Source organism: Bubalus bubalis, chromosome 2 (genome assembly GCF_019923935.1).
Source record: "Bubalus bubalis isolate 160015118507 breed Murrah chromosome 2, NDDB_SH_1, whole genome shotgun sequence".
In the NCBI taxonomy this organism is placed as follows: domain Eukaryota; kingdom Metazoa; phylum Chordata; class Mammalia; order Artiodactyla; family Bovidae; genus Bubalus; species Bubalus bubalis.
In genome coordinates this window covers 5,020,951-5,048,516 of record NC_059158.1, presented here as the reverse complement: position 1 = coordinate 5,048,516, position 27,566 = coordinate 5,020,951, and the positions used below count along the sequence as shown (strand labels likewise).

The 27,566-nt window shown below is 43.2% G+C and overlaps 1 protein-coding gene across 2 annotated transcripts; it reads left to right on the top strand.

Annotated features, from left to right (window-relative positions):
- Window positions 1-465: 465 nt before the first annotated feature.
- BLOC1S5 (biogenesis of lysosomal organelles complex 1 subunit 5) lies at window positions 466-25,460 on the top strand. Of its 2 annotated transcripts, none has more exons than XM_044926828.1 (5): window positions 466-520; window positions 1,633-1,715; window positions 9,861-9,990; window positions 16,083-16,141; window positions 23,525-25,460. In XM_044926828.1, exons 1-5 carry the CDS (start codon window positions 481-483, stop codon window positions 23,702-23,704), a joined length of 492 nt encoding a protein of 163 aa, XP_044782763.1. In that variant the 5' UTR covers window positions 466-480; the 3' UTR covers window positions 23,705-25,460. The 2 variants fall into 2 exon arrangements, with proteins under 2 accessions (XP_044782763.1, XP_006044829.1); XM_006044767.3 differs by lacking the exon at window positions 466-520 and adding an exon at window positions 527-687.
- The last annotated feature ends 2,106 nt before the right edge of the window (window positions 25,461-27,566 follow it).

Below are 27,566 nucleotides of genomic sequence, written 5' to 3'. Positions count from 1 at the left end.
ATAACTAAATTCCCTCTCCGCCAACCTCTCCAAACCTCTCAAGAGGGTTTGCTGCTGCTGCTGCTGCTAAGTCGCTTCAGTCGAGTTCGACTCTCTGCGACCCCATAGACAGCAGCCCACCAGGCTCCGCCGTCTCTGGGACTCTCCGGGCAAGAATTCTCCAATGCATGAAAGTAAAAAGTGAAAGTGAAGTCGCTCAGTCGTGTCCGACTCTTAGCGACCCCATGGACTGTAGCCCACGAGGCTCCTCCATCCATGGGATTTTCCAGGCAAAAGTACTGGAGTGGGTTGCCATTGCCAGCGGGTTTAGGGAGGGGGAATAAGTTTAGCTCTAACTTTCAGACATCCTCCTCTGCCGGCAGCACCTGCCCTAATCCAGCATGGCGGCACCGGCTTCCTTCAAGGTCAGGTCACTGGCTACACTGAAGTGCCCTTACGGGAACCGCCCCTGGGTTGACTCGGCTTCCCCGACGCCCTTTGATGACGCCAAAACCCCGCGCAGGGAGAGCAGGCCGCAGAGGTGCGCGCAGGCGCAGCGCGGTCGCGGGTGGGCGGAGCTGTTCGGGATGAGCGGCGGTGGGACGGAGACCCCGGTGGGTTGCGAGGCCGCCCTAGGTGGCGGCAGCGGCGGCAAGAAGAAGGACTCTCTGGGGTTCGCGGGCTCGCCGGCGCACCTTATTATCAAGGGTATGGCGTAGCAGGGCTCTCGCCTGGTGGTCCCAGCGCAGCCCCAGCGACCAGGCGGCGCCCTCTGACCCGGGGCCGAGCCGCAGGTCGAGCCCCGGCGGCCTCGGGTTTGCGGCAGGCTGGGGGTGGGGGACCCTGGCCCGGGTGCGCCCCCTTTTCTCCGCGGCAGGTGCCTCTCAGCAACGGCAAACCGACCCAGCCCCTCCTGCTTCCTTGTAGAAGCCGCCTGTTGTGAAAGTTTATATTACTTGCTTTATCCTTCTGAAACTTGCTTTTGTGCTTGACGTTTTATTTGTGGGATTTGTCCATGTTAATAAGTGTTAACCCACTGTATTCATTTCCATTCACTGCTTTGTAGTATCCATGAGTATATTAGGGTGTTCCCCTCCCTTTTTTTCCCTCTCCTTATACTCGTCCCGTAGTAAACAATCATACATTCTCTCTCTTTTGTATAAGAGGTTTTTCTAGGGCACATACTTAGGCATGAAATTGCTGGGTGTGCATGTCTTCTAACTTTACTGCTGCTGCTAAGTCGCTTCAGTCGTGTCCGATTCTGTGCGACCCCATAGACGGCAGCCCACCAGGCTCCGCCGTCCCTGGGATTCTCCAGGCAAGAACACTGGAGTGGGTTGCCATTTCCTTCTCTAACTTTACTAGATGTGGCCAAATTGCTCTCTCAAAACTACTTAAGCGATTTACTAACCAGATCCATAGTCTGAACTGGATTTTAATCTCGGCATGAAATTGCTGGGTGTATATGCCTTCACTTTATTAGATATTGCCTAATTGTTGTCAAAACTGCTTTACCAATTTATTAACGGGATAATCCATAGTCTCAACCGGATTTTAACCTGCTTATGTTTATGGGGAACAGGAAGAGTGAAACAAGCTAGAGATTGTGTCACTTAGCATGGGTTGACCTTGAATTTCATTTTCTCTTTACAGATCTTGGAGAAATTCATTCAAGGCTCTTAGATCACAGACCAGTTATCCAAGGTGAAACCCGTTATTTTGTGAAAGAATTTGAAGTGAGTATTTGCAACTCATTTTGCAAAGATACCACCCTGATCTGCTAGTGTGTTAATACACAGAAGGGAAATTCTCTAGTTTTAAAATCTCTGATTTCTGTTCTTGTGTCCATAAAATATACAAAGTAAAATTTATTAAGAGGCATTGACATGAATAGAGGGAGCACAAGTGTAGGTGGGAGGAGTCTTGGGCTCCAGGTCTGGGGTCTGCTTTGGCTTGTTTACTGTCTGTTGAGCTCAGTTTTTCTTCTGTAAGATGAGGTATAGTAAAAAAAAAAAAAAAGAAAAGATTTTAAAGATGGATGGGTCAATTTTCCAGACCCCTTTTCTGTATTCTTTTTTTCTCATTTGAGGCAGCAGCATCTACCCAAAGCTCTCAAGTTAAAGCATGAGAATCACCCCTGGCTATTCCCTCCCCTGTAGGTCACATTCGGCGATCAAGTTTCTAGACATTACTGCATAAATGTGTCCTCTCTGATCGGTGTGCCTGCCCTATCAACCCAGTCAAATCTAGTCTTCACGCTGCTGCCAGAGTAGTAGTTGTTGAGTCACTCAGTCGTGTCCAACTCTTTGTGACCCCCTGGACTGTAGCATGTAAGTCTCCTCTGTCCTCCACTCTCCCAGAGTTCGCTTAAATTCATTGAGTCCGTGATGCTGTCTAACCAGCTCATCCTCTGCCTCCCTCTTTTGCCTTCAGTCTCTCCCATCGTCAGGGTCTTTTCCAGTGAGTTGGCTCTTTGAATCAGGTGGCCAAAGTATTGGAGCTTCAGCTTCAGCTTCAGTCCTTCCAGTGAGTTTTCAGGGTTGATTTCCTGTAGGATTGACAGTCGAAGGGACTCTGCCAGAGAGTTTAAAGCCCTCGGATGTCATTTTCTGTCTGTAGACAAAGGCCAGTATCCTGTTGTGACCTGGTCCCTGTCTTTGTAGCGGGACCATCTGCCACCCAGCCTCTTATGTTCTGTTCCCAGTCGTGATGCGCCAGCCTGCCATCCTCTTGCGTTTGACTGTGGTTTTTCACATGTATAATTGGTTCACTGTGCATTGTGTAGTAACACCCCAAGCTCCTGATAGGTTGATGGTGGTTAATGGTGTTACACAAACAATTTTGTGATCTATGAGTCAGGATTTTATTTTCAAGTGAGACTCCAAGCAGGAAGTCTTTGGTCTGCCAAAAGGAGGGAAGGTTTCCATAAACCCTTTACAAGTCCAGAAAGCCTCTGGTACAGAGCACCCAGGAGGCACGGACAGGGCGCTGCTCTGGACACCGTTTCTGGGCTCGGCAGACGCAGAGTCTGCAGAACACCTGCTTCACAGCGTTGTTCTGAAGATGAAAGGCGTGTGTCTCTTGGAATCTTTTCTGGTACCTGAAGGTGGCTGTTGGTTTTCCTTGTCATCATTACTTTTGTTGCAGGATAAGAATAGTTATCCCTCACACGGAAAACTCACTAGACCCTGTCCCCTTATCCTGCTATGTAAAGATCGTTGGCGGTTCCTTAGTGAGAAGAAAGTCTAGGTACAGTGTGGTGGGTACTCTGCTCAAGGTCTTACAGGGTGAAAATCCGGGGCTGGGCCAGGCTCCATCGTTACTTGGTGCTCAGGGTCCTCCTGATTCCTGTGACTGGCGGGACTCACTTCCTCACTGAGGTAGACGAAGGTCCCATTTCCTTGCTTGCTGTTAGCTGGGAGTCACTCAGCTCCTAGAAGCCACCCACCTTCCTTGCCATATGGTCTCCTCTTCAAAGATTTGGGCTCCCCTTGTGGATCAGCTAATAAAGAGTCTGCCTGCAATGCGGGAGACCTGGGTTCAATCCCTGGGTTGGGAAGATCCCCTGAAGAAAGGAAAGGTTACCCACTCCAATATTCTGACCTGGAGAATTCCATGGACTGTATAGTCCATGGGGTCGCAAAGAGTCGGACACGACTGAGCAACCTTCACTTACTCACTCACTCAAAGACTTAACAAGTGGAGACTCCATCAGGTGGAATCCCTTTCATGCTTCAAGTCTCTCTTGCCAAGAAGAGCCCAGGCCTTGTTAAGAACTCACTGATGAAGTCAGGCCTCCTTGGGATGGTCTCCCTTAAAGTCAGCTGATGTGAGACTTTAAGTAAACTGTAGAATAGCTTCACAGCAGGACTTCATTGGGGTTTGACTGAGTAACTGACAGGTGTCTGGGCTTTCCGTGTGGTGCAGCTCTAAAGAATCTGCCTGCCAATGCAGAAGATAGAGGTTTGACCCTGGGTCAGGGAGATCCCCTGGAGTAAGAAATGGCAACCCACTCCAGCATTCTTGCCTGGAGAATCCTGTGGACAGAGGAGCCTGGAGGGCTACAGTCCGTGGGGTCGCAGAGTCCAGCAGGACTGAGCCATGTTGCTGTTGTTCAGTCACTCAGTCATGTCCAATTCTTTGCGACCCCATGGACTGCAGCACGTCCCCTTCTCCTCCCGCCTTCAGTCTTTCCCAGCATCAGGATCTTTTCTAATGAGTCAGCTCTTCACATCAGGGGGCCAAAGTATTGGTGCTTCAACTTCAGCATCAGTCCTTCCAAGGAATAGTCAGGGTTGATTTCCTTTAGGATGGACCGGTTGGATCTCCTTGCAGTCCAAGGGACTCTCAAGAGTCTTCTCCAACACCACAGTACAAAAGCATCAATTCAGCTTTCTTTATGGTCCAACTCTCATATCCATACATGACTACAGGAAAACCATAGCTTTGACTAGACAGACCCTTGTCGGAAAAGTGACGTCTCTGCTTGTTAATATGCTGTCTAGGTTGGTCATAGCTTTTCTTCCAAGGAGCAAGCATCTTTTAATTTCATGGCTGCAGTCACCATCTTCAGTGATTTTGGAGCCCCAAGAAAATAAAGTCTGTCTCTGTTTCCATTGTTTCCTCATCTATTTGCCATGAAGTGATGGGACAAGATGCCAGGATGTTAGTTTTTTGAATGTTGAGTTTTAAGCCAGCTTTTTCAGTGTCCTCTTTCACTTTCATCAAGAGGCTCTTTAGTGCCTCTTTGCTTTCTGCCATAATGATGGTTTCATCTGCACATCTGAGGTTATTGACCTGCATACAGATTTCTCAGGAGGCAGGTAAGGTGGTCTGGTACGCCCATCTCTCTAAGAATTTTCCACAGTTTGTTGTTAATCACACCGTCAGAGGCTTTGGCATAGTCAATGAAGCAGAAGTAGATGTTTTTCTGGAACTCTATTGCTTTTTCGATGATCCAGTGGATGTTGGCAATTGGATCTCTGGTTCCTCTGCCTTTTCTAAATCCAGCTTGAACCTCTGGAAGTTCTCAGTTCTTGTCCTATTGACACCGCTTGGGGCACATCACAGCACAGGGTGTATCTGGGGGTGGGGGTCTCAGGGACCACCTTAGACTTCTGCCTCCCATATTACTACCTATGTTTTTCTTACTCTCTGCTTGTTTATTGCCTGTTGCCCTTCACGAGAATGTAGACAGTTAACTGTTCTTATGCTTTGTTGTATCCAAGTGCCTGAAAGAGTGTCTGGTGTGTTGGAGGTGCCTAGTATGATCCAGGGGAGCAGGTGGTAGAGCTTGGGCCAAAACTTGGCTTTTCCAACATGCACTGGTTTTTCCATATGTCATCTTTCTCCCCTCTGCCCCAGGCTGACTAATTTGAAATACTAAACAGTTTTTGTTTTTTTTAAAGTTTGTAAATGTGTCTCTAAAGACCTGTGTGTGTGCGTGTGCTCAGTTGTGTTCAAGTCTTTGTGACCCCGTGGACTGCAGCCCACCAGGCCCCTCTGTCCATGGGATTCCCCAGGCAAGAATACTGGAGTGGGTTGCTTCCCTTATCCAGGCGATATTCCCGACCCAGGGATCAAACCCACATCTCTGATGTCTCTTGCATTGGGAGGTGGATTCTTTACCACTAGCACCACCTGGGAAGGAGATTGTTTGCTAAAGAAGAAAATGTTCACACTGGATGTGGTAGATGTAAGCTTGTTGTAGAAGGTCCAACAGAGCGTCTTGAGCACTTACTTTGTGTGAGACTCGAGTTAGGAACCAGCGCTGTATCTGTGGGTGAGCCAGACCCAGGCCCCTCTTCATGCAGCCGGGCTGACTCCTGTGCTCACGGGAGAATGGTCTCTGGAGGGCTCAGAGCGTTTCGTCAGCGTGTTGGTGCGCTCTGCAGCTGCCTGTTGGGTCGTCTTCATGAAAGATCCCTGGTGCTGGCCTCTCCCACGGTCACCTCTGGGGCGGTCTTTCTGGGAGTTCAGTGGAAATTCCTCTGCATCGGGCTCAGCTGCCTTTTCTGTTACACTCTAACCTTTCCCCTTCAAATTGTGAGGGAGACACTGAGAGTGTTTTAGAGATTTAGAGTTGAGTAGATACCTGCGCTATTTACAGCTCTTTTCTTGGCCCAAATAATACCCTCCTCTACTTAACGAAAGCGGAGGAAGGGTGAGGAGAGCGGTCAGGGCTTCCTGGAAGTTTCCCATCTTTCTTTTTTTTTTTTTAATTAAAGTACAGTTATTAACAGTGTTTCAGGTACACAGCAAAGGGATTGAGTTATGCACACACATTGTTTTTCAGATTCTTTTCCATTACAGATTACATGACGTTGAACGTGGTGAGTTTCGTCTTCTCTAGACCGTTTAAATGTGGTTCACTTGAAGCAAACTGGCTCACGTTTAAAGAGAAGCTTGTTTGTAGTGTATGTATTTTTAAAAGTTAATGCCCCTGGCAACAATGACCTTTTTCTTTATAAAATTTTGTCTCCAGAAGAAAGGAGTAAGGGCCACACGGTGGCAGCGTTACTTCAGTTATCGGCGTCCTGGTGTAATACTGCAGGCCCTCTTTTTGTGTTTGCTAGAGTTTCAGGACCCTTGACTGTCTTGCTCCCGACTTTGCACAGCGCTTTTATTCCCCCGATTCCAGTCAGTGCTGTGAACAGAGATCCCGGCGGGGCCCCTCTGGTGTGCGTCCGCCTGGTGGTCTCAGCGAGTAAGGAGGTGCCGGACCTCTGAGAGGGGAGGCCCGCATGGGTCACAGTTCATGACCTGCGGTCCTGCACCAGCTCCTTGCTTCATCTTCAGCAAGTTTCATTCTCCGTTTTACTCAAGAGTTCCTGAATATACCCGACTGTGTCTGGAGGAACGTACTGGTTCCTAGGGACAGAGCCCTGAAGAGAGTGGCTCTCCTTTCCTCCCACCGTGGCCAGAGGCCCACAACCTCAGCCTTTCCTCCGGGAGGGCTGCTCACGTCCTCTTGCTCACAGGGTGGCTTCGGGAAGCCAGCCATCATGTGTGCGTTTCCTGCAGCAGTAGGGAAGGCAAGTGGGAGGCAGCTAGTGGTATCTGTTCCACAGGCACCTTTACCACCAAATGCTTCCCAGGTGGCTCAGTGGTAAGGAGTCCACCTGCTAACACAGGAGATGCAAGAAACACAGGTTTGATCCCTGGGTGGGAGAGATTCCCTGGAGGAGGAAATGGCAACCCACTGCAGTGGTCTTGCCTGGAAAGTTCCAGAGTGAGAGGAGCCTGGTGGGTTACAATCCTTGAGGTCGCAAAGAGTTGAACACGACCGAGCAGGCACACCACCACCGCAGCGACTCTAGGAATGCTTGGTGATCACCACCAAATGGTATTTGGGTGTTCAGAGGGAGAGAGAAGAGGGGAACGGATCCAGAACTGTCTGCCTCAGCAGATACGCAAAAACAAATAAGAAACAGTCTCTACCTCCAGGGATTTACCATCTGCAGAGAGCAGATTGTGATGATGAAATTATGATGATAAAATAAGCACAGTGATTGAGATCTCAGAAGAGGGAATAACTCTCAGCTGAGTTGGGAGGGAACTTTTCAGAAGAGGGGCTGATGTTTGATCTGAGAAAAAACATAGATGTTAGAGAAATACAGAAAAGGTGGAGGCAATGTGGATTAAATTTGAGGGAGAAAAAAAGATTGTTCACATAGGTACAGTAATGAGAAGAGTTGGGAAGGTTCATGTTGATACATTTGAATGTTGATTTATTAAAGAGAAAAATCGCTTGAAAGGCAGGACAAAGTAAAATTTCACTTGACATCTGATCTCTCATTTTGGTTAGGTTGTAAAAGTATCTCAGATTATTAAATAAAAGGAAAAAGTCTCTCCCCCATATGACATGTAATAAATTTATATATATATACAGTATGGTTTTAGGACTTGTGGGAATATTATTTGAAGAAAAGAAAATTTAAATATTACATCAGTCTCATTTCCTCTCTGATACTATTAAATTACGACTTTAATGTAAAAATATAATAACTATACTAATACTCTGAATAATTGCTAACATTTTTAAGTGTTTTGTGCCAAGTACTGTCTTAAGCACATTATATGAGCACTTGTTATCAGTTTCAATTTGAGAAAAGTTCACCGGGTCTGTAATTTTATGGGGTGTTATACATCAGAAACCAAGTTTCATTCTTTCATTCTCTCTCAACTTCTGTATAAGTTTAAAATTTTTTATTATGGAAAAATTAGAGTGAAATATCTTACCCCAGCTGCTCCATAAGATGGTTCAAAACAAAACCTCTAGTAACAACTATACCATTATTTCCTCATAATCACGTTTACCAGTCTTCATTTTCAATGAACTTTTTGCATTGTATTATTTTAAGATTTACAGTAAACTTACTAATACAGCACAAAGTTCTCGTGTACCCCTCACCCACTTTCTCCCATTATTAATCTTTTATATTAATTACTGTGCTACATCAGTAAAAACTAAGAAACTGACACTGGAACATTACTGCTAATGAAACACCAGACTTTACGCACATTTCACCAGTTTTTCCATTACAGCCCTCTTCCTGTCCCGGGACCTAATCCAGGGCAGCACACTGCTTTTAATTGTCATGTCTCTCTAGTCCGCTTTGGTCTGTGACAATTTTTTGGGCTTTCCTTGTTTCTCTTGATCTTGACAGTCTTGAGTTCTGGCCAGTATCCTGTAGAGTGTGGCCCCGTCTGGGTCTGTCTAATGTTTTCCTTAGGATTAGACGGGGCTGACACACTCTGGGAAGGCGTCCCAGCGAGGGAGCACGTCCTTCTGGTCACGTCACCTCGGGAGGTGCATGCCGTCATCATGACGTCACTCACGAGGTCACCTTTGTTGACTCCACTGTGAAGTCCATGTTTTTCTCAGTCCCCGCTTTATTCTCTGGAAGCAAGTCACTCAGTCGACCCCACCCAAGCGGGAGGGTGGGTTAAGCTCAGCTTTCTGAAGCTGGGGCTGGGCTCCAGGTCCCAGGACCACCCCCATGCATCAGTTCACCAGCACTTCTCAGCAGGCTGGTGCCCAAGGTCTATCGTGGCCAAAGGAGGCAGAGCAGACTCGCAAAGGGAACAGGTGCCTGGGGAGGCGTCTAGAGGAAGTCAGGCAGAAGCTTCCAAGAGTGTCTCACCCGGTGGAGTCATACGGGGCACGCTTCACTGCCCCGGGAGTGGGTTGTGGCAATGTGATGTGTTGTCTTCCGGGGCAGCGCATCTGAGCCTGGGGGTCCAGGGTTCTTATTGGGGACCCGACAAGTAGACGGCCTCTGCCTGGCACGTATCAGAGTTCCGGACTCCTGGAAGGAAAGAGGTGTCTTGTCATTCACGGGAAGTGTTACCTGCTTGGGAGCTGTTGGCTGGTCAAGTTCCCACTCCCCACAAAGCCAACCATGCAGGCAGGCCTTTGTAAGGTGGTTTCAGGCCCTCAGTGGTAACTCTCTTCTACACAGGGAAGAACCCACACGTTACTACTTTTTCCACACACTTTTATTTGAGTGAAGTGGGATCAGCATAATAATAGAAGCTTTATGATGATAAGAACAACAAAATATAACTTAAAATCTGATCATTTCTTTGCCACAGATGAAAGGCATGGAGTCTAGGCCTCTCTTCTTCTTCTTTTAGTGTTTCTCATGCCCATTTTTAAACATTGGTATGAAAATATGACTCATATTTGCAACTTTTGAAGCATTTCATAATTTAAAAAAAAATACCTCCAGGTTGTGACCTCAGTCATCGCCAAATAATTAGAAGAAGGCTGTATGAATTTCAGTAATAAGTAGTAGCATAGCAACCAGAACTTGGGTGGAAGTCTCAGAAAGTAATTGCTAAGATTTAAGGCACAATATGTACTTTTCTTTTAATAGGAAAAACGTGGTCTTCGAGAAATGCGAGTTCTTGAAAATTTGAAGAATATGATCCATGAGACAAATGAATATACTCTTCCAACGTGTAGAGCAACAATGCAAGACAGCTTAAACCAAGTTCTCCAGAGATGTAAGCCAGCGTTTTTTTTATATTGCTTTATTTCATAACGCACGCTCTGCCCAAACAGATTTCCGGGGTGTTTGGTGGGAGGTGGAGACGAGAGAGGGAAGCCGACCAGTTTCAGAAGTCAGGTGATCAGTGTGTGTCCCCCTTGATGTTCAGAGCATCAACCTCCCCAGCAAGGTGGGCGTGCAAGATTACCCTTCCAGGACATAAGAAAATTGAAACCTTTTTTTACCTTAAGAAATGATTCTGCAAGAAAATGTTTGATGGCCAAGAATTAGGGTTTGCAATGAAGCTTCGTTGCCAAGCAAGACACCAGAGTTTTTAACTTAAAAAAAAGTCCTGTTGTAAATGTTTGTGTTTTATCACTTTTTGCATTAAGCAAAATGTTTTAATGTGGAAAGATGTTTGCTAAAAAGAATATTTTTTAAACATATCAAATTACAAAATCAAAGGAGTTTTATGAGTAACTGAGTTTAAAATTAGAGGTGTTAGAAGAAACTTGGGGCTTCCCCTCAAACCCACATTGATGCTGTTCAGTTTGTCCAAGGACAGAGGTGCTGGCAGATAATGAGGCTGTGGAAAACGAAGCAGAGTCTTTCTAGGGGAAAAGGGAAGCACCAGGACTTCCCTGGTGGCCCAGTGGCTAAGACTCCGTGCTCCCGCTGCAGGGGCCTGGGTTCCATGCCTAGACAGGGAACTGTTAACAGATCCCACATACCGCAACTAAGAGTCCGCATGCCACAGCTGAGACCTGGTGCAGCCAAGTAAACAAGTTTTTTTTTTTTTTTTTTTTTAAAGAAAGCAAAGGCTGGTGACATAGTGGCCTGTGAGGGGAAGTGGCGGGAGGGCTTGGTTAATGACCGAGTTACATGAGGGTGTGTGTGCAAGTCCGGGTGAGTCTGCGCCCTCGGATGCTCAGAGCAGGGTGGAAAGGACAGGGCGACATGTGGTTTCTCTGAGTGGAAGAGGGAAGAGTCTAAACCTGATCTCAGGCTTTACGTGTCGCTGCAGACATGCCCTTGCTCCTTCATACAGTCAATTCCTTAACCTTGAGAAGCTGTCTAGACTTACACTGGAAATAAAACTCAGATTTATTGATCAGAATGCCTGTGTATGCTTTTGAGATGTGCTGTAACTTTCCTTTTATACACTTTGAGTATATAAAAATAAGTGGGATTACAATTAGTATTTTTTAAAAACTATGAATGGATTTTTCAGTCAGTTTAATTCCTGGGTCATTGCTATTTCTGATGGGAAGCCTCATGTTAAATGCATAGTCTTGGACTTCCTGGTGGCCCAGTGGTTAAGAATCTGTCTGCCAGTGCAGGGGACCCAGGTTTGGTCCCTGGCCCACGATCCCTGGATCCGTGGGGCCACTACGTTCCTGCGTCGCAGCTTCTGAGCCTGCACGCTCTAGCGTCTGTGCTCCACACCAAAAGGAGCTATCACAGTGAGAGGCCTGCACACCACAGCTAGAGAGTGGCCCCACTCGCTGCAGCTGGAGAAAGCCCACGTGCATCAGTGAAGATCCAGCACAGCCAAAAATAACTTAAAAAAAATTTTGTTTAAAGCATAGTCTTCACAGTGAAATAGCAAAGTTTTTAGAGGTCACAGGGAATCCAGACGGTAAATGTATTTTCCTAAAAGGTAGAATTAAAATGTGAGGCGATAATGAAAGTTTTAGCATTAGAAACGCACAGCAGCCTTGGGGGTACTGCTGCTGCCAGAAACAGGAATGGCTTCCCCAGTAGGCTCCGGCCTGAAGATGTCCTTGTATCTGTTATCACAAACCTCACAGGTATAATGGAGATAATCGTTTGCTTTTAGAGCCAACATAGTTTTTTAAGAATTGGCCCGGGCCCAGCTGCTGTTCCTGGGGAATCTCATGTTTGAAAAGTTGATCTTTTAAGCCGCGGTGCTGGCTTGTGTTTATCTATGGGACACACTCTCATCTGAGTAGATCACAGTTAAGCGGCAAGGTTAGTGACGGTGGAGTTTTGTCTTGTGCCCGTCAGGCCTGTCTTAGCTCCACACATCTAAGAGCTGAGCTGGGCATGCGGTCAGCTGAGACTCCCAGAGCTTGGAGTGCGGATCTCCAGCTGTTGGTCTAACACTGTGCGTGAAACTGAGCTACAGTGGGGCGTTGGGGGTGGGGGCGCATCCTGGACTGTTGACACGGAGACGTAAATAGAATCCTAGCTGAGTGTCTTAGCATTGGGTGAGCAGGGGCGACAGAGCCAAGAATCACCTGTGGCTTCTGGAAATCTTAACCCCGGAAAGTCCCTGAGCTCTGGGAGGGTGCGTAAGCGGGGAGAGTGACCCACGCAGCACCCTGTCAGCAGGACACAGCCTTTACATTTCTCCATCCCAGAGACACTGCTGAGTGTCTGTTCTGCTTGCTTAAAATCAGGAAGAGGGTGGGATGATTTGGGAGAATGGCATTGAAACATGTATAATATCTCATATGAAACGAGTCGCCAGTCCAGGTTCGATGCACAATACTGGATGCTTGGGGCTGGTGCACTGGGACGACCCAGAGGGATGGTATGGGGAGGGAGGAGGAAGGAGGGTTCAGGATGGGGAGCACATGTATACCTGTGGCAGATTCATTTTGATATATGGCAAAACCAATACAATATTGTAAAGTTAAAAAATAAAATAAAATTTAAAAAAAAGAAAAAAAAAAAAATCAGGAACCAGTCCTCCTTTGAGAGGGTAAGAAGGACAGAAGGTCTCTAGGGTGTTTCTCAATTTAAGTTAATTAACAAGGCCATAGTAAAAGAATTTTCTCTACCTTCCTGCCTTCCTCTCTCTTTTTAAGACTTTATTTTTCATTATTTAAACAAAAGGATATATGTCTAAGTAATAAGAAAGTAGAAATAAGAAAATAAGAAAAAGAAGAAAGCAATAAATCAGTTTAATTATCTAAAGATAACCGGTGGTTTTTAACTTTGGTGAATTATCACGCCGACATCTTTGTGTATATGTATCAAAATAGAAGGCTGAGTGGAGGTGGCAACTGAATGAACAGTTGGGAAGGTGTGAGGGGCAGAAGAGAACTTTTGGTAAGAATGGGCTCGGGCAATTTTTGAGTTAAGGTATTAATTTTAAATTTTACTTGAATTTAGCAGAACAAAATCTCAAGTAAAACTGAAGGAAATATAATAAAATAATTTTTTCTTTATTGTAAGAGAGAGTTGTTACTGAAAGATCACTCAGAAAAATAATGATTAAAAGACAGGCAGAAGTTAGAGCGCTGTCGTTTCTGCATTAGGTGCCGGGGGCGGGGCGGGCCAGGCCCTCACCCCTCCCTCTGCTTCTCCCCCCAGCCTCTCAGTTGTGACCCCTAACTTTGTCTACAAGTGAGGTTTTACAGTATTTGCTTTCCGTTCTGCAGTAATAATGCTGCCAATTGTTTAGTCTTAAGACTATTCAATTTCTTTCTGTTTTTGATTGGTTTTTAGATCTATAATGATGTGGTTATAGTTCTGTTTGTTTCCTTAGTCCCGTTTTTCATGCTGTGTGTTTGATGTCTTTTAATAAACTCGTATGATTAGTTTTCTTAGGGAGCATCTGTGGAGAATGCTGAGGCTTCCTTTCAGAATTGTCTTATCTGTCTCTCCCTATTGTATCCCTTTCTCCCTACTCCCCCGCTCTGTTTCTCTGCAAATTAAAGCATGTTAGAGTTCTAAGAATCTTGTCAACCCACTTTCTTTTTCTCATTTTTCAGGGGGTGGGGTGGTTATGGTGGGGTGAGGCATCTCAGTTCTTCATAGAATCTGTTCCTGTTGCTACTGAATTAGGAACAACCGAAACGTGGTGTAGAAGAGACAGGAAAGGTTAGAGAAATGAGCCTTTTCCTCGTGGAGTCTCGACTTGTGAGGAAAGGGAAAAGAAAAGTGTAGTCACTTCTAAGGTAGTTTTCTTAGATTTTAGGAAAACGGGTTTCCTTAAATTCGGAAAGCAAACCTTTTTTTGGTCATGTGGATGAAAAGTTAAAAAATACATTACTTCAGAGACTGAAATTTCTACAAATGGATATTCTAAATACAAAGATAATTGTGATAAGGAAGGAAAGTGTGCCTTTGTCAGAGGTGTTCGAATTAAATTTTTAAACGAAAAAATAAATGTCATGTTCCTGTAACTCTTAGATTAAGCCCAGAAAATGATGAAGCACCCAAAGTCCATAAAATGTACTTTTTAAAAGTTATGTGCAGAACCAGTGGGGAAGGAAACCAGGAAATGATGGAACCACTGCTCAGGAGACATGATGTAATATTAATATACCACAGAAAGAAGGCAGATCTAATCAACTCCTATTTTGTTTTCAGCTTTTCTATTAGAACAAACAATGATTGGGAACCTTCACTTTTAGTACTTCAGTATTATCTTTGATAGGACTAGAACAAATGGCTGCTGATAAAAACTTGACTTTTTAACAGTGGCATCCTCCTCTTTGCCATGCTTGCACAGGGAGGGCCTAACATTCTTCTGGAGGAAGTCCCAGCGCCTGCCCTGCACGGAGCTCGGAGCTCACTGGGGCTGGCTCGGGGCGGGTGGAAGGCCTGCTTGTGAAACAGCTGGGGAAGCCTCTGTTTGAGGCGGTGCAAGGTCACGTGGTAGGATTTACACCTGCCTGAGAAAAGAATTTCAAATAAGAGTAAGTCCACATAGGGAAAGGGTTCATCTGGAGGGCTTTATGAAGGCACTTTCGTGGGAGTGGGCTTTTGAAACGTAAACATTATAACTAGAGGAGAGGAATGAGGAAAGCACTAGGGAGGGGCCAGGGTGTAGAGTAATAGCAGCAGTAACTTTCTTGACTGCTTACTATGTGCAAGAACCTCTGCTCTGCACTCATTAGTGTTTTTTTACTATTAGTGTTACTCTTTCCGTGGTTTTTAAGCATGCTGTCTACTTCGTTACCTATTTCTCCTATCAGCTCTGAAGTCCTCTCACCAGTCATTACGTTCATTTCACAAATGAGGAACAAGGATTCTGAGAGGTGAGGAGCAGCAGCGGTAGCACCTGGCACCTAGTAGCTGCTCAGGAGATCACCTGACAAATGGCTGAATGAGTGAGGAAGCAGACAGGCTCCAGAGCAGTCACACAGGTAGTAAGAGCTCAACTCTAGGTGTGACTGACTGAGGCTGACTCTCAGCCTGCACGCCAGCCAGCGCAGTAAGTGAAAACGTGTGTGCAGAAATAAAATGGGTCTGGGAAATGAAGAGGTTTGGCGTGATGGACCACTGTCCTTGCTGAAATCGTGAGAGGGGTAGAGCATTGAAGGTGAGAGCCGAGTCTGCAGAGCCGGGGTCTGATTTTAAGCCCCGCTCTCGTGTCTGTCAGTCACGTTATGCCATTACGGACATTTCACTTCTTCACACCTCCATTTTTTTATAGATGCCAAAAATCTGTAAAATGGGACGGTGATCCTCACCTAGTAGGAAAGTGGAGAGGAGTAAAACGTGGACAGTACTTAGCACAGCTCTTGGCACATAGTCATACTCAGCAATTAGCTACAGTAATTATTACCAGCTGTTTTAATTCATTGAAAAGGGAACTGACTCGAAAGCAAGCAGTCCAGAGAAACCTGAGTCTGGCAGTCTGGCCAGGGTGAATTAAAAGATGGGAGAGAAGGGAAGAAGAATAGTAGAAGGTCATTGGCGCTTTCTGGGTATCAAGTCCTGCCTGCAAGGGAGCGGCAGTACGGGTGAGGAAAAGGAGGGAGGAAGTTGATGAATCAGAGACGCTGTAAAGGCTGCCTCCATCAGAAGGGAATAATACGTTTATCAGGTGTTTTATGTCTTTTCAGAGAATCTTGAGGTTGTTAATGATGACTTGTCATCGAAATCGGTACTAAATGTCCTTGGCTTACAAATGATAGTAGTACTCATTATGCCGTTCCGAATCCTTTTTTTTTTTTTTTTTCACTTTTAGCCACCATGCTGTGAACAAAACCAGTTTTTTTGGTGTAGTTTCTTGAGATCTAAGACAATCCAAGTGTTTTTTTGTTTGTCCTTTTGTTTTTTAATCCAGATAAGTCTCCCCTTGAGTAAGGGCTGGTGACTGAAAATCCACTGTCTGTTTTATTTCAGTGCAAGCAGCTACTGACTCGGTCCGTAGACTCCAGCAGAGGGAACAGGAGCAAAAAAAGGTAAAAGTGGAACCTTTGGATAATGGAGCCTGTAACTCCAGGGCTTTTATCATCATATTATTAGCAGTTACTTTTGGTTAAAAAAAAAAACAAAAAAAAAAACCTCTGAATTTGTTTTCTTTTATGCAGTGATTTTTAAAGATTAAAAAATGGCTGATTCATTGAAGCTGTGCTGAGTCAGTGAAGTCAGATAATTGCACTGTGTATTTTTATAATTTAGATTGCAGACTTCTTTTTTTTTCCTTTTCAACATTTCCGTGTTTTCCCTGAAAATGGATTTCTGTCTAGGAGAAGAAAGAATAGGACTTTTACATGAAACAGAAAATACTCACCAGCTTGGAAATAGCAGTCTTTGAGCCTGAGGCCTTGAGTGTATGATGTATATTTTTTCTAGAGGAGGAGGCATTCGTGCCTGTGGATGGGCTCTTTAATGACTAATCTGAGAGTGTGTGAATCACTTGCTGGGTAGTGCTTTGCTTATTTAAATTATATCTTAACTAAATTCAGGTGTGGAAAAACAGCACAAGAATTTAAGTTCCCGTGATACTTTGGTGTTTTAACTTATAGTTTAAAGAATTTTCATAACTTACTTTTTGCTCTAAGCCAGTAGAAATATGCTTGTTAAGAAATATGGAAAATACTGCCTTTTTGCATGTAGTATATCAGCAAGTATTACTGTCTCCATTTCTCTGCAGTGTGTGGTTGATAATGGTATAGATCTGCCACTGCAAAAAAAAAAAAAAAAAAAAGAACCTTGCCCAAGTTTAAATTTCTCAACTTTCTGTTCAACTCTTAATGTTGATATGAAGTTTAAAGATTCAGCAGTTTGATGAATCAAGCCTTACCAAAAGGACTTGATGATTAAGCCAGGTGGGAAGGCTGCCTGGGAGGAACAGGATCCCAGTGGGCCAGGGGGGTAAGCAGGGCTGTCGCCAGCACACCTGTGACCTGGCAAGGCCGTGCTGGCCGGGGAAGTCGGGGTGTCGTACCCGCCCGGTGTCCAGAGAGCACGGTGAGGGCGCCACCGTGGGCGGGGTGGCCGGGGCCGGCTGGACCGCAGGTATTGTTCTGGTCTCTACTTGACTAGGTGCCACTGGGGGTGAAAAATTTTAGTTTAAGGCAGTTTGTACATGCAGAAGCTAAAGATCTAGGAGTCCCAAACCACTGACACGAATAGAATGTAGGATGAAGTTAAGACCTGTCATAAAGTTGTGGGGAACTTTGCATGGTCCGGGCAAAAAGTGTATTTACTAGGAGGATGGGGGCACCCCAGCCCAACCTTGATCCTCGTGTAGGAATGTGAGTGATGGAAGATGGGAAGAAAGATATTGTAGGACAGGGGACAAGGGGAGCGAAGCAATGGATGGGAGAGGTCCAGGGAGCTGGCCCGTGGAGTATCCACGTGGGTCTTTCCGGAGAGGAGCACAAAGAACCAGGCGTGAGATGTGAAGCAGTTTGTTGCGGAAGCACCAGGGACGTGTTTGCGTTTGAGAATCAGGGAGACTATGATAGAGCCCTGGCTAACGTGGAGTTCTCATGGCTTTCAAAATAAAAGTGAAAAAGAGTCTTTTTTTTTTTTCTTAATGTGACTGTGCACTCGTTATTGATCTTCGTTTCTAAGACATTCTCAGAGCAATTTGATTTTTTATAAAATGGCAATTCTTGCCATTCTTGAGCAGAACTAACCTAAAATTATACTGGGGATGGATGGTTCTTCTTGACTCTTTGAACTTTTTTCACATTTGGTGTATTAACAGTGTCTAAGTAGGAAAATTACCAGATTGGGGAAAAAAGACGTGGTATCTTGTGTTGTTAGCTGCTTGCCTTTGTTAGCTAACCACGTGCCCTTGGGTAAGCCCTTGAGCTTCACCACAAATGCTGGTGGTGCTCACCGGGTGGTGGATGGCTCAGGTGCCTGGCCCGCTGTGCTGCGTAATTTATGTGAAACAGTCTTACTCTCCAAGTGTCAGGTGGCATTTTTCCCCACCAGCTCGAGTGTTGGGGTAAGATGCAGGCAATCACTATGGATAAGAGCCCTGCTGTGGTCTGTAGAGCTGGTGAAGTTCTTGAGAATCCTTCCTGTTGATGATTTTCTAAATTAAAAGATACTGTCCCTTGATTAAAAAAAAAAGAGAGCCTCAAGAAATAATAAAGCCCTTGGGGATTTTCATCTTAAATATAGGTGTTATCTCAGAGATTGTTATTGAACTGTTTTTTTTTTAATGGAATACACATTAAAAATCAGGATTTTAGAATATATTGAAATATCTTTATTTGTACTTATCTAGTTAGCAGAGCACTTGAAATAAGGATCTTTAAAGTCTTTTTCTTTTTCAACTGTCCTACCTGGTTTTGCCAAAACTGTGTATGGCAGAGGTTTGGGACTACATATATATAAGACAGAGAAGTGAGGTTTATTTTCTCATCTAGCAAGTCTGTACCAAGCAAAATTGACCTCTAGCTGCATTTTACAGTCTAATGTGAACCGCTCCTTGGTTATTCCCTTGGCTGCATTTTGTGTGTTTGAATGGCTCTCAGAACAAAGAAAGATGGGAGTAGTAATGGAATAAAATAGACCATTGCCTTTGATCGTTATTGCTTTCATATCGAGACAATTTGTGGAATTCTGTGGGAAGTAAATCATGATAAACGTCATTCATCCAAGTCACATTTCCCGCAATTGATACCTAAAAGTACACTCAGAACAACAAAGGCACATTCCCCAGCTCTTTGACATATGCCTTAAAAACTAGTAACTAATGCAAGCTGCATATTGGGTGCTACCAATAAGAGCAGTGAAATGAAAATACACGGCGGATAAAATGCAGTGACTTAAATAAGCCGTCAAAAGCAGACGCTGAGTTGATTGATATCTGACACTAGTTTACAGGGTTCACGCACAAGCATCAACTTTTGAAGCTCTGTTCAGTCAGACTAGAGATAATAATAAAGTGAATGTGAATCCTTTGATTCATCTTGTCCACAAGTACTTACTAGATTTAGTCGTCATCTTGTTTTGTTAGGAGAGCAGTGAGGTAGTGTGGCTTAGCCATTTCTCTTGATAGAGTTTGGGGATGGCAGGTAGTGGGTCAGTACACTAGGCTGTCTGTATCTGCTGGTTCTGCATCTGTGAATTCACCCAAAATGTTCTAAATGGATATTTTTTAAATTCCAGAAAGTTCCAAAACGCAAAACTTGAATTTGCCACATGCCAGCAGCGGTTTCTAGACCTCTTACATTGTACTTGCATAGCATTTACATTGTATTAGGTATTATGCGTAATCTGGAGATGACTTTAAACGTGTGGAAAGATGTACAGGTTACATGCCGTGTCCTGTACCATTTCTCTAAGGGCCTTGAGCATCTGCGGACTTTGGTATCCATGAGGGTCCTGGAATCAGCACCCCACAGATCCCTCAGGGTGACCGTACATAGTGTTTTAAGTACTGAAAATAACTACACTTGTTATTCTGACACTTAGTACTTTCTCGTTTATCTGCGTAAGGCATATGTAAGATTAAAGGCACATGTATTGCTTACAGATACTCCAGAGAACCTTTTAGACGACCGTTGGTTTATTCAGAGATTTCCCTTAGATCCAGGTTTTTCACCCTCTGCACTGTTGACATTTTGGAGCAGATAAATCTCTGTTGTAGAGTCTTATGTAGGATGTTCAGCACATCCTTGGCCGCTACCCACCAGATGCCAGTATAACCCCTTCCCCCCAACCTGCATTGTAATAACCAAAAATCTGGGGGACAGAGGACAGGAGCGTCAGAATCACCCCCCAGTTGAGAATTACCAGCTTAGAGTAACGCATGCAAAAATGTTTGTGTCCATCACTTCTTTTATAGACCTGGTCCTGGACACAGTTTGCCTTCAGGACTGACTTCACGTTTATCTCTAATGGGACATAAGGAAGCTGGGTTATTATTACTATTTCTCTGTTGTAGAAAGAGACAAAACCTTTACAGCTAATTACTTTTAGTACCGAGTTACAGCTCCTTAGTAAACTTCTCCTTTATTTTCTTTTATAGTGGGGTTTTCTTTTTTTATCTTGAGAAAACAAATGTGTCTACATCTTTGAGTATGAAATTGATTTCATCTGGGAACCCCACCCACCCTGAAACTAGAAGGTTTTTTAATTGCAATAAAATGCACACATACATAGTTCGGGAAAGTATTAAACATAAGTCTGGAAGAGATTCATAAAAAGTACATTTCACAGCAAATTTTAGAAATTGCAATACTATATTTCTTTGGAAACCATTGCAGTGGGTCGCAGTCTCCACAGGATAAAAAATTTTAAGTACAGAGTAAAAATATGTAAACTTAGGTAAACATTGTAGTGTAGAATTCTAGATTTGAACTAATTCAGACTTGATTTCTGCGATTGCTCTGCTGTTTGTTGTTGTTGTTGTTGTTTTTTAAACGCAAGAATATTGAGTGACCCCGGGGTTAGAGGGGCCGAGCATCTAAGGAAAGCATGTGACATGATTCTGAGCTGTTCGGAGTTTACTTTGGAAATGAAATGTGTGTAGGCAACTCAGTTTGTCCAGGATTGGCTCTGTACCTGAAGTCCTTTAAATTAACTTCAGAGTTTATTATTAAAGGATAAACAATGAAAATGTCCTAATTTGAAAGTTGGGTATTACTGAACTTCAGCAGTAACCTCAGCAATTGTTTAGAACTCAGACCAAAGAAGGCTCTGGGGGTGAGGAGTCCTGCGTCACTGACCTTATTCAGCACTGCCCGCGCCTGGTGGTAATAAAAACCAGCCTTTCTGTTGCGTGTGTCACGGATGTAAACTTTGTTCGCACAGTGCCCCCTCTTGTGGCCTCCACTCAGGCAGAGCTCTCCCCGCTCCTGCTGTGTGCACCATTAGTATGTATTGTATCATTATTGAAAAATTGTCCATGCGGACCAGCGCGTGTGATATGGCTCCATTAGTTGTTAAGTACATGTTTGTATAAACATAGGAAAAAGACTACAGGTGCAGCCATGCAACTAGTAACAGCGCTAGAAAAAAGGAAATGCATTTGATGTGTGTGTGGGGTGGAGGAGGGGGCTGTCCCTTTATATTCTTGTGTTTGAATTTGTTTCTAGGCTCTGTAATACTTCTTTAATAAAAATGAAGGGGAAATGCTAATCCAAGAGAAACTACTGAGCCATAAATATTTACACTTTCTGTTTTAATCGATTTTTGCAGATTGCTCGCCAAAAATACTAATTACTCCCACCACCATGAACATCAACTTTTGAATGTATAATTTAATATGCACATTTTTGGTAGCTGCTAGAAATTTTAACTGCAAACCATAATTACCTATTACCGGTAATTTTAACTTATTACAGGTAAATAGTTTGATTGCTATATTGTGTTCTTCTCTTAGTTGTGTGTGAATCTGTTGAGCATAACGACAGATGTGACTATGATTTTTCAAGAGTGTTTCAGCTAGAGGAATCCTTGTTTCACACTGACACAGAGTCCCTTTATTTGACCTTCAAAGCAGAATCACTGCGCCCAGGAGGTGGTCGTCTGAAGTTAGCTCACTGTTTACAAAAGATTGTTCCTTTTTTTTTTTAATTTATTTTTAATTGGAGGGTAGTAGTAGTAGTGTTAGTCACCCAGTCGTGTCCCACTCTTTGCGACCCCGTGGACTGCAGCCCGCCAGGCTCCTCTGTCCATGGGATTCTCCAGGCAAGAATACTGGAGTGGGTTGCAGTTCCCTTCTCCAGAGGATCTTCCTGACCCAGAGATCGAACCTGGGTCTCCTGCATTGCAGGCAGATTCTTTACGGTTTGAGGCACAGGAGACACCTTAATTGGAGGATAATTGCTTTACAATGTTGTGTTGGTTCTGCCGTGTTACAACATGAATCAGCCATAAGTATACATGTATCCCCTCCCTCGTGAGCCTGCCTCCCACCCACCCTGTCCCTTATTTGGGAGAGTCCTTTTTAATTGTGAACAGTCACTGGCTTGTTAGGCCAGGAGGCGTGCTCCTGTTGGGATGCGCTTGGGGGCATCTTTGCTGCTTCAGGGAGGAGCAGGTGGGCGCCCCGTCTAGGCTCCGTTCTCGGCAGTCACAGCCAGGTGCGCTGCGTTCCCTGACAGCTGCAGTAGACGACCCCCGAGACGACCTTCGCTCCTGCCGGCTTAGGGCGCTCTTTAACCTGCTTCTGAGCATGCGGAGTTAGTTCCTGTCCTCTGTGCTTATTAGAAATTAATTTCCAGCTCACGCCAGGGTGTCATTTTGATAAAGTTTATTTGCATTTTTCTTATCTGACTATGGCTTTTCTCTTAGAATATAATAGTTTTGCCAAAGTTCCATGAAAAGAATTTAATGAACTCTTAATGTTTTATTTATCTTTTGAAGAAGGACCGCCTCTGAGGCTGAAAGGTTAAAGTCATGTTTTGCCTTTTGTCTAACCTGTTTCCCCAACGCATTGGATCGGCAGACCTCCACCCTGGTCTCTCCACACGACGGTCCGCCTGCTCAGACCCCCTGGGTCGAGGGGCGTACTTGAGGGGGTTGTTTCACTCTAACTGAAACTTCAGATTCACTCCTGACCTCTTTTTACTTGGAAAGCCTTGGTGCTGAGGAACTTTAGATCAGATTGGCAGAAAAATACTCTTGCAATAGCTTTGTGTGTGCGTGTATGTAAGACTTTTAGCCATCTGTGTAAAAACTTCCCTGAAATGATCTGATTTGCATTTGTGATAGAAAAGGCTTAGGTTTGGGTGTCAGCGAGTCCTACCTTTGCATCTACGATTTAGTAGCTCAGTGGCCATGAAGAAGTCCATTTAGTGTCCTCATACAGAAATATTAAGAAACATCTCAAGATGAACTTAGGATATTTGATGCAGATACTTTTGGTGTTTATTTGCTTTAAGAATTGGAACTGAACTAAAGAGATTGCTTGAGTTCTTGCCTATTGATTAATAACCTGTGGTTCTTTTAAATGTGTCTAAAAGATATTTTGTGTAAGACATGCATTTTAATTTCTTGCAACAGCAATTCTTTTGGCATATATTCTTTAATTTTAAATTATATGCAATTAAATGGAATTGGAGAAATAGACGTATGAAAATTTACTTGGATTGTGTTTGGATCTGTTGTTTAAAATACTAGATATTTTTGAAATTTCAGAAATGTGAATGCCCACTTTCAGGCATAGTAAGAGAGGCCTTAGATGTGTCTGATATGTTGTTTTCTTGTTGGACATTAAAACTGTTAACGGAGTTTTATCATTGTGACTTACAAGCTGATTGTTATGCTGCAGTGAGCAAATGTCAAGAGATAAAATTATTTTTGTCTCCCTGCATGGCAAAATAATTGTCTGGAAAATGTCATGTGACTTTCAAATTTTCTTTTCTCAGATTCATAATGACCTTTTAATAGCTAGTGAGAAACAGCACGTGACGCAGTGGGAGGATTTCATGAAAGAGCAGCACAGCAAGCAGGCAGAAGTGGACGAGGAGCACAGGAAGGCCGTGGAGAAGCTGCGCGAGCAGTACGCCGAGATGGAGAAGGGCCTGGCAAGGTTCTCAACCTTCTGAGAACGTGAACCACAGCAGTGACGAACTAACGAGAAAAAACTGACGTTCCCCCCTCAAAAAAAAACCTCCCACCAAACCATTTAGCCTCTGCTTCAAGCTTAGCAATATACTCGATGGCACTCTTCTGTCGGAAGATGGAGCCCTCTCCTGGAGGCTTCCCTGTTTCCTAGAGGAGTGCCACATCTTTCCAGTTTCAAGTGCCTCTAAATGATCATTCAAAGGGGAAGGAGTTGGAGGAAAGCGGTATCCACGTGCTCTCGGTTAATGTGGACCAGTCTTGCTTTCCATTGATTGATTATCTCGGAGAACTAACCGTAAGTACAGACTTCTTAGGGAAGTAATTTAATTCATCCTTCTGCAGGGTTAATGTTAGTTTATCATTGTGGCTTAGAAAGCAGAGATGGTGTCTGCCTGTCGTGGCCTCCTTGGCTCTTGAAGGAATGTATACAGTGTTATTCGTGAGTAATGTAGACAGAAACAGCTGTCCTGGGAGCAGAGATCATGTTGAAGAGAGAGGAGCATCAGAACTGCGTCTCTGCTGTGACATGGGGCCACGCTGGTCTCTGAGCGGCCCGCTGGGAGAAGTTGTATAATGCTGTGTTTTCGCTGGACAACAAGACACGCTTGTTAAGATTGTGGCCTTCCAACACTTCATGTTTTCAGCTTTGTTTAAAACATGCTTACAAGGAAAAGCTTACCAGAAACACGGTTGACTTTTAACCTTTCCAAGAACCATAATCTTGCCCATAGTCTTTACCTCATTTTTACGTCTGTTTTTGCTGTGGGTAAGCTTTGTAAGATAAATAACGTCTCTACATGTTTCAGCCATTTAATGAGTAATCAGCAAATTCTGCCAAGGCCTCCCTCTGGAACCGTATAAAGATCCTGGCTCTGAGTAAACCAGAAGTATTTGCCCACACGGCAAATGATCCATGTTAAATGTAAATCCTTTTTAGTGTTGAACGTCTGTTCTCATAAGCAGGTGTATTATGATGAAACATGTACCAGTTCTGTCATCACTGTGATCTTTAAAAATCTGCATTTAACAGTCTAATTGAGGAACAAAATAGATTTTTATTTACCATGAACCAAGCAGAATTATATGCAATAATTTCAAGAGATTTATGGCAAATGAATGAGGTATGGATAGACCTTTCAGGTCTTTTCATTGCTCTTCAGTGAAGAGAGGCACAAGAAAGAAAATACCCAGCTCGCTTGTGTTATCTTAGCGTTGCTCCTGCAGAAAAGTGACAATGCCTGCCTGTGTAAATTTATGGCTTACTGTCAAAGCTTCATTCTTGGCTGCATGTTGAAAATGTGATTAAAGTTAATAGAGGAGATGAAATAAGTATTTGAAATTTCTTTCAATAACACAGAACTTCTGCCAACTCCCTCTGTCCGCTACTGTAGGCTTGACAAGCTCATCCATCATCCTCTGGTACCTGGACCAAAAAGAGTACTTGCTGACACGCAGGCATGTTGGAATTTTCTTAATTCTCTTTTCAGTGGATGGAAAAAGAAAACATACTTCCAAAAATATCCTGCACATGAAAAGGGAGGGGAACCCTAAATGAAAATTCCCTTTGTACTGTAGGCAGTTTCAGAAGAGCTATTAATTGCCAGTGCACCACTGAACAGAGGCTGGAACCAGGAAACCAGGACCGTGCGTGTGAGCAGTAACGATTCCTCCACTTGTGCATAGATTTTTGACCATGTTCATTCATGTCGTGTGAATAATAAAGACTTTACCATATGAGTTTGTATATATTATATGAGGATCTAAGGGCCTTCTTAAACCAAATGACTTTATGAACTTTTTGAGCTTTAAACATTGATGCTAAATCTCTTCTTTGTAACTTTCTTAGCTATTTAATATACCTTCTAAAAGAGATGGTTGGTTCTCTTTCCTTTTAATATTTTTAGTAGTGAACACTTTCACTTATATTTCTCAGTTTCTAAATCACTTTTGATATGCATTTTATTTATATATAAAATTTTGCTTTAGTAGTTACATAATAAACAGCATTTCTGCTGTTACGCTGTCTAGCAGAGAGAATATAGCTTCTGGGTGGCTCACAGGATTACTTTCTAATGAAATGAAATACTGTTTTGTCAATATAAAGTGCTGTAGAAATGTTTTAAAATTCTCACTTTTTTTTATTTTTCGTCATGATTTCTTTTCTTTTTACTTGCATATGTGGATTTTTTTTTTTTCCCTAACATGTAGACTTCTCAGTTCTGTTCTTATTGATTTCTGCTTTCATTAGACTGTGGTCCAAGAATAGACTCATATAAGACTGAAATGTTACAGTTTGTTGAGATTTGCCATCTGACCTAAAATAAGGTCAGTTTTTGTAAACGTTGTGTTAGTGCTTGAAAGTATGCGTATTTCCAGTTGTTGGGTGTTCATTAGACCAAACTGTTAATTCTATTGGCCAAATTGTCTCTATTTTAATGTTCTTTTTCTTCTACTTGATCTTTCAGATCCTAAGAGGTGTTAAAATTTTGTGTTCTAGTGGATTTTCTAATTTCTCTCTGTAATTACGTTAGTTTTTGTTTTATATATTCTGAAACTTTGTTTTCAGTATATTAGAAGTTTAGAATTATTTATCACGTTTAGAATTGAATCTTATATTTGTTGTCACAGCTTCTGTTTCTAACAGTGTTTTTATATCATTTTATGTTGCCTTAAAATCTTACGTTTCTGAAAGGAATATTTATAGAGGCCACACCAGCTGGTTAGCGTTTGCATGGTATATGTTTCTCTATTCTTCAGTCAGACCTTTATGATGTGTTTTCATGTACCCACTAAAAGCTAACTAGGTTTTTTTTTTTTCCTTTGTATCTATCATTTAGCTGGAGACGTTAATTGATTTACATTTGTGGAAATTGCTAACATACCAGGGTTTATTTATACCATCCTTTTGGGCTTTTTGTTCTACCATTTTGTTATCTCTGCCCTTGGGTGTTCCCCACCCCCATCTTCCACATTGAGCTTTTTGTTTTTCCATTTACTTTTTCTCTGCAAGTTTAAAAGGTAAAACTAAAATTTTGTCTTTTTAATGCTTACCGTGAATTTTAGTTTGCATAGTTAACAGAATCTAAAGTTTTATGTTTCACTCTTATGCTGAACATCAGACTTTTGAGCAAAATCTGATTGCCTTCCCTTAATTTATAAGTGTCTAGAATTTTAGTTTTATCTCAGTTTAATCCCAAAATAGTTATTACATACAGTCAGTATTTGTTTAAATTTACCTGTAAGTTTACCGTTTTATTATCCTTGAAAGTTAGCTGGGTATCCAAGTCTAGATTGACAGTTATTCTCTAATTATAATAATACCGCTCCACCGTCGTCTTGCTTCCATCGTTGCTTCTGAAATGACGCTTGTCGGTTGATGAGTATTCCTTTGTAGGCAGTCAGTCTTCTCGTTCAGGTTATGTTTAAGTTCTTTATCTCTGCAATCAAATGTCATTATACTACAACCTGTCTGCTGTGGATTTCTTTTTATTAATCTACTCAGATTCACTGAGCTTCTTGAATCTGAGAATTGGTAATATACCTTGCATTTTCTCAATTCTCTCCTTTAGGAAATCAAATTAGACTTTAAGTTGCACCATCTCACTCTGTTCTTTATATCTCATAATCTCTGTTTCATATTTTTCTATCTCATTATCTCTGTGTTGAACACTAGATAATTTCCTTACATCCATCGTCCAGTTCACTAATTTTGTCTTCTCGCTGTCTCTAATGTACTTAACCTACCTATCGTTTTTAATTGTGATTATATTTTTTCATGTCCAGAAATGTTGTTTGGTTCTTTCTCAAACTTTCTAGGTCATTTGGGGTAGTTCCTCTATTCTC

Bases quoted from the DNA above. Each gene is read 5' to 3' on its own strand.
- BLOC1S5 (XM_006044767.3), top strand. From the start codon at position 567: ATGAGCGGCGGTGGGACGGAGACCCCGGTGGGTTGCGAGGCCGCCCTA. The intron at 9,991-16,082 runs GTAAGCCAGCGT...GTTTTATTTCAG, and splicing joins AAACCAAGTTCTCCAGAGAT to TGCAAGCAGCTACTGACTCG. The intron at 16,142-23,524 runs GTAAAAGTGGAA...TTCTTTTCTCAG, and splicing joins GGGAACAGGAGCAAAAAAAG to ATTCATAATGACCTTTTAAT.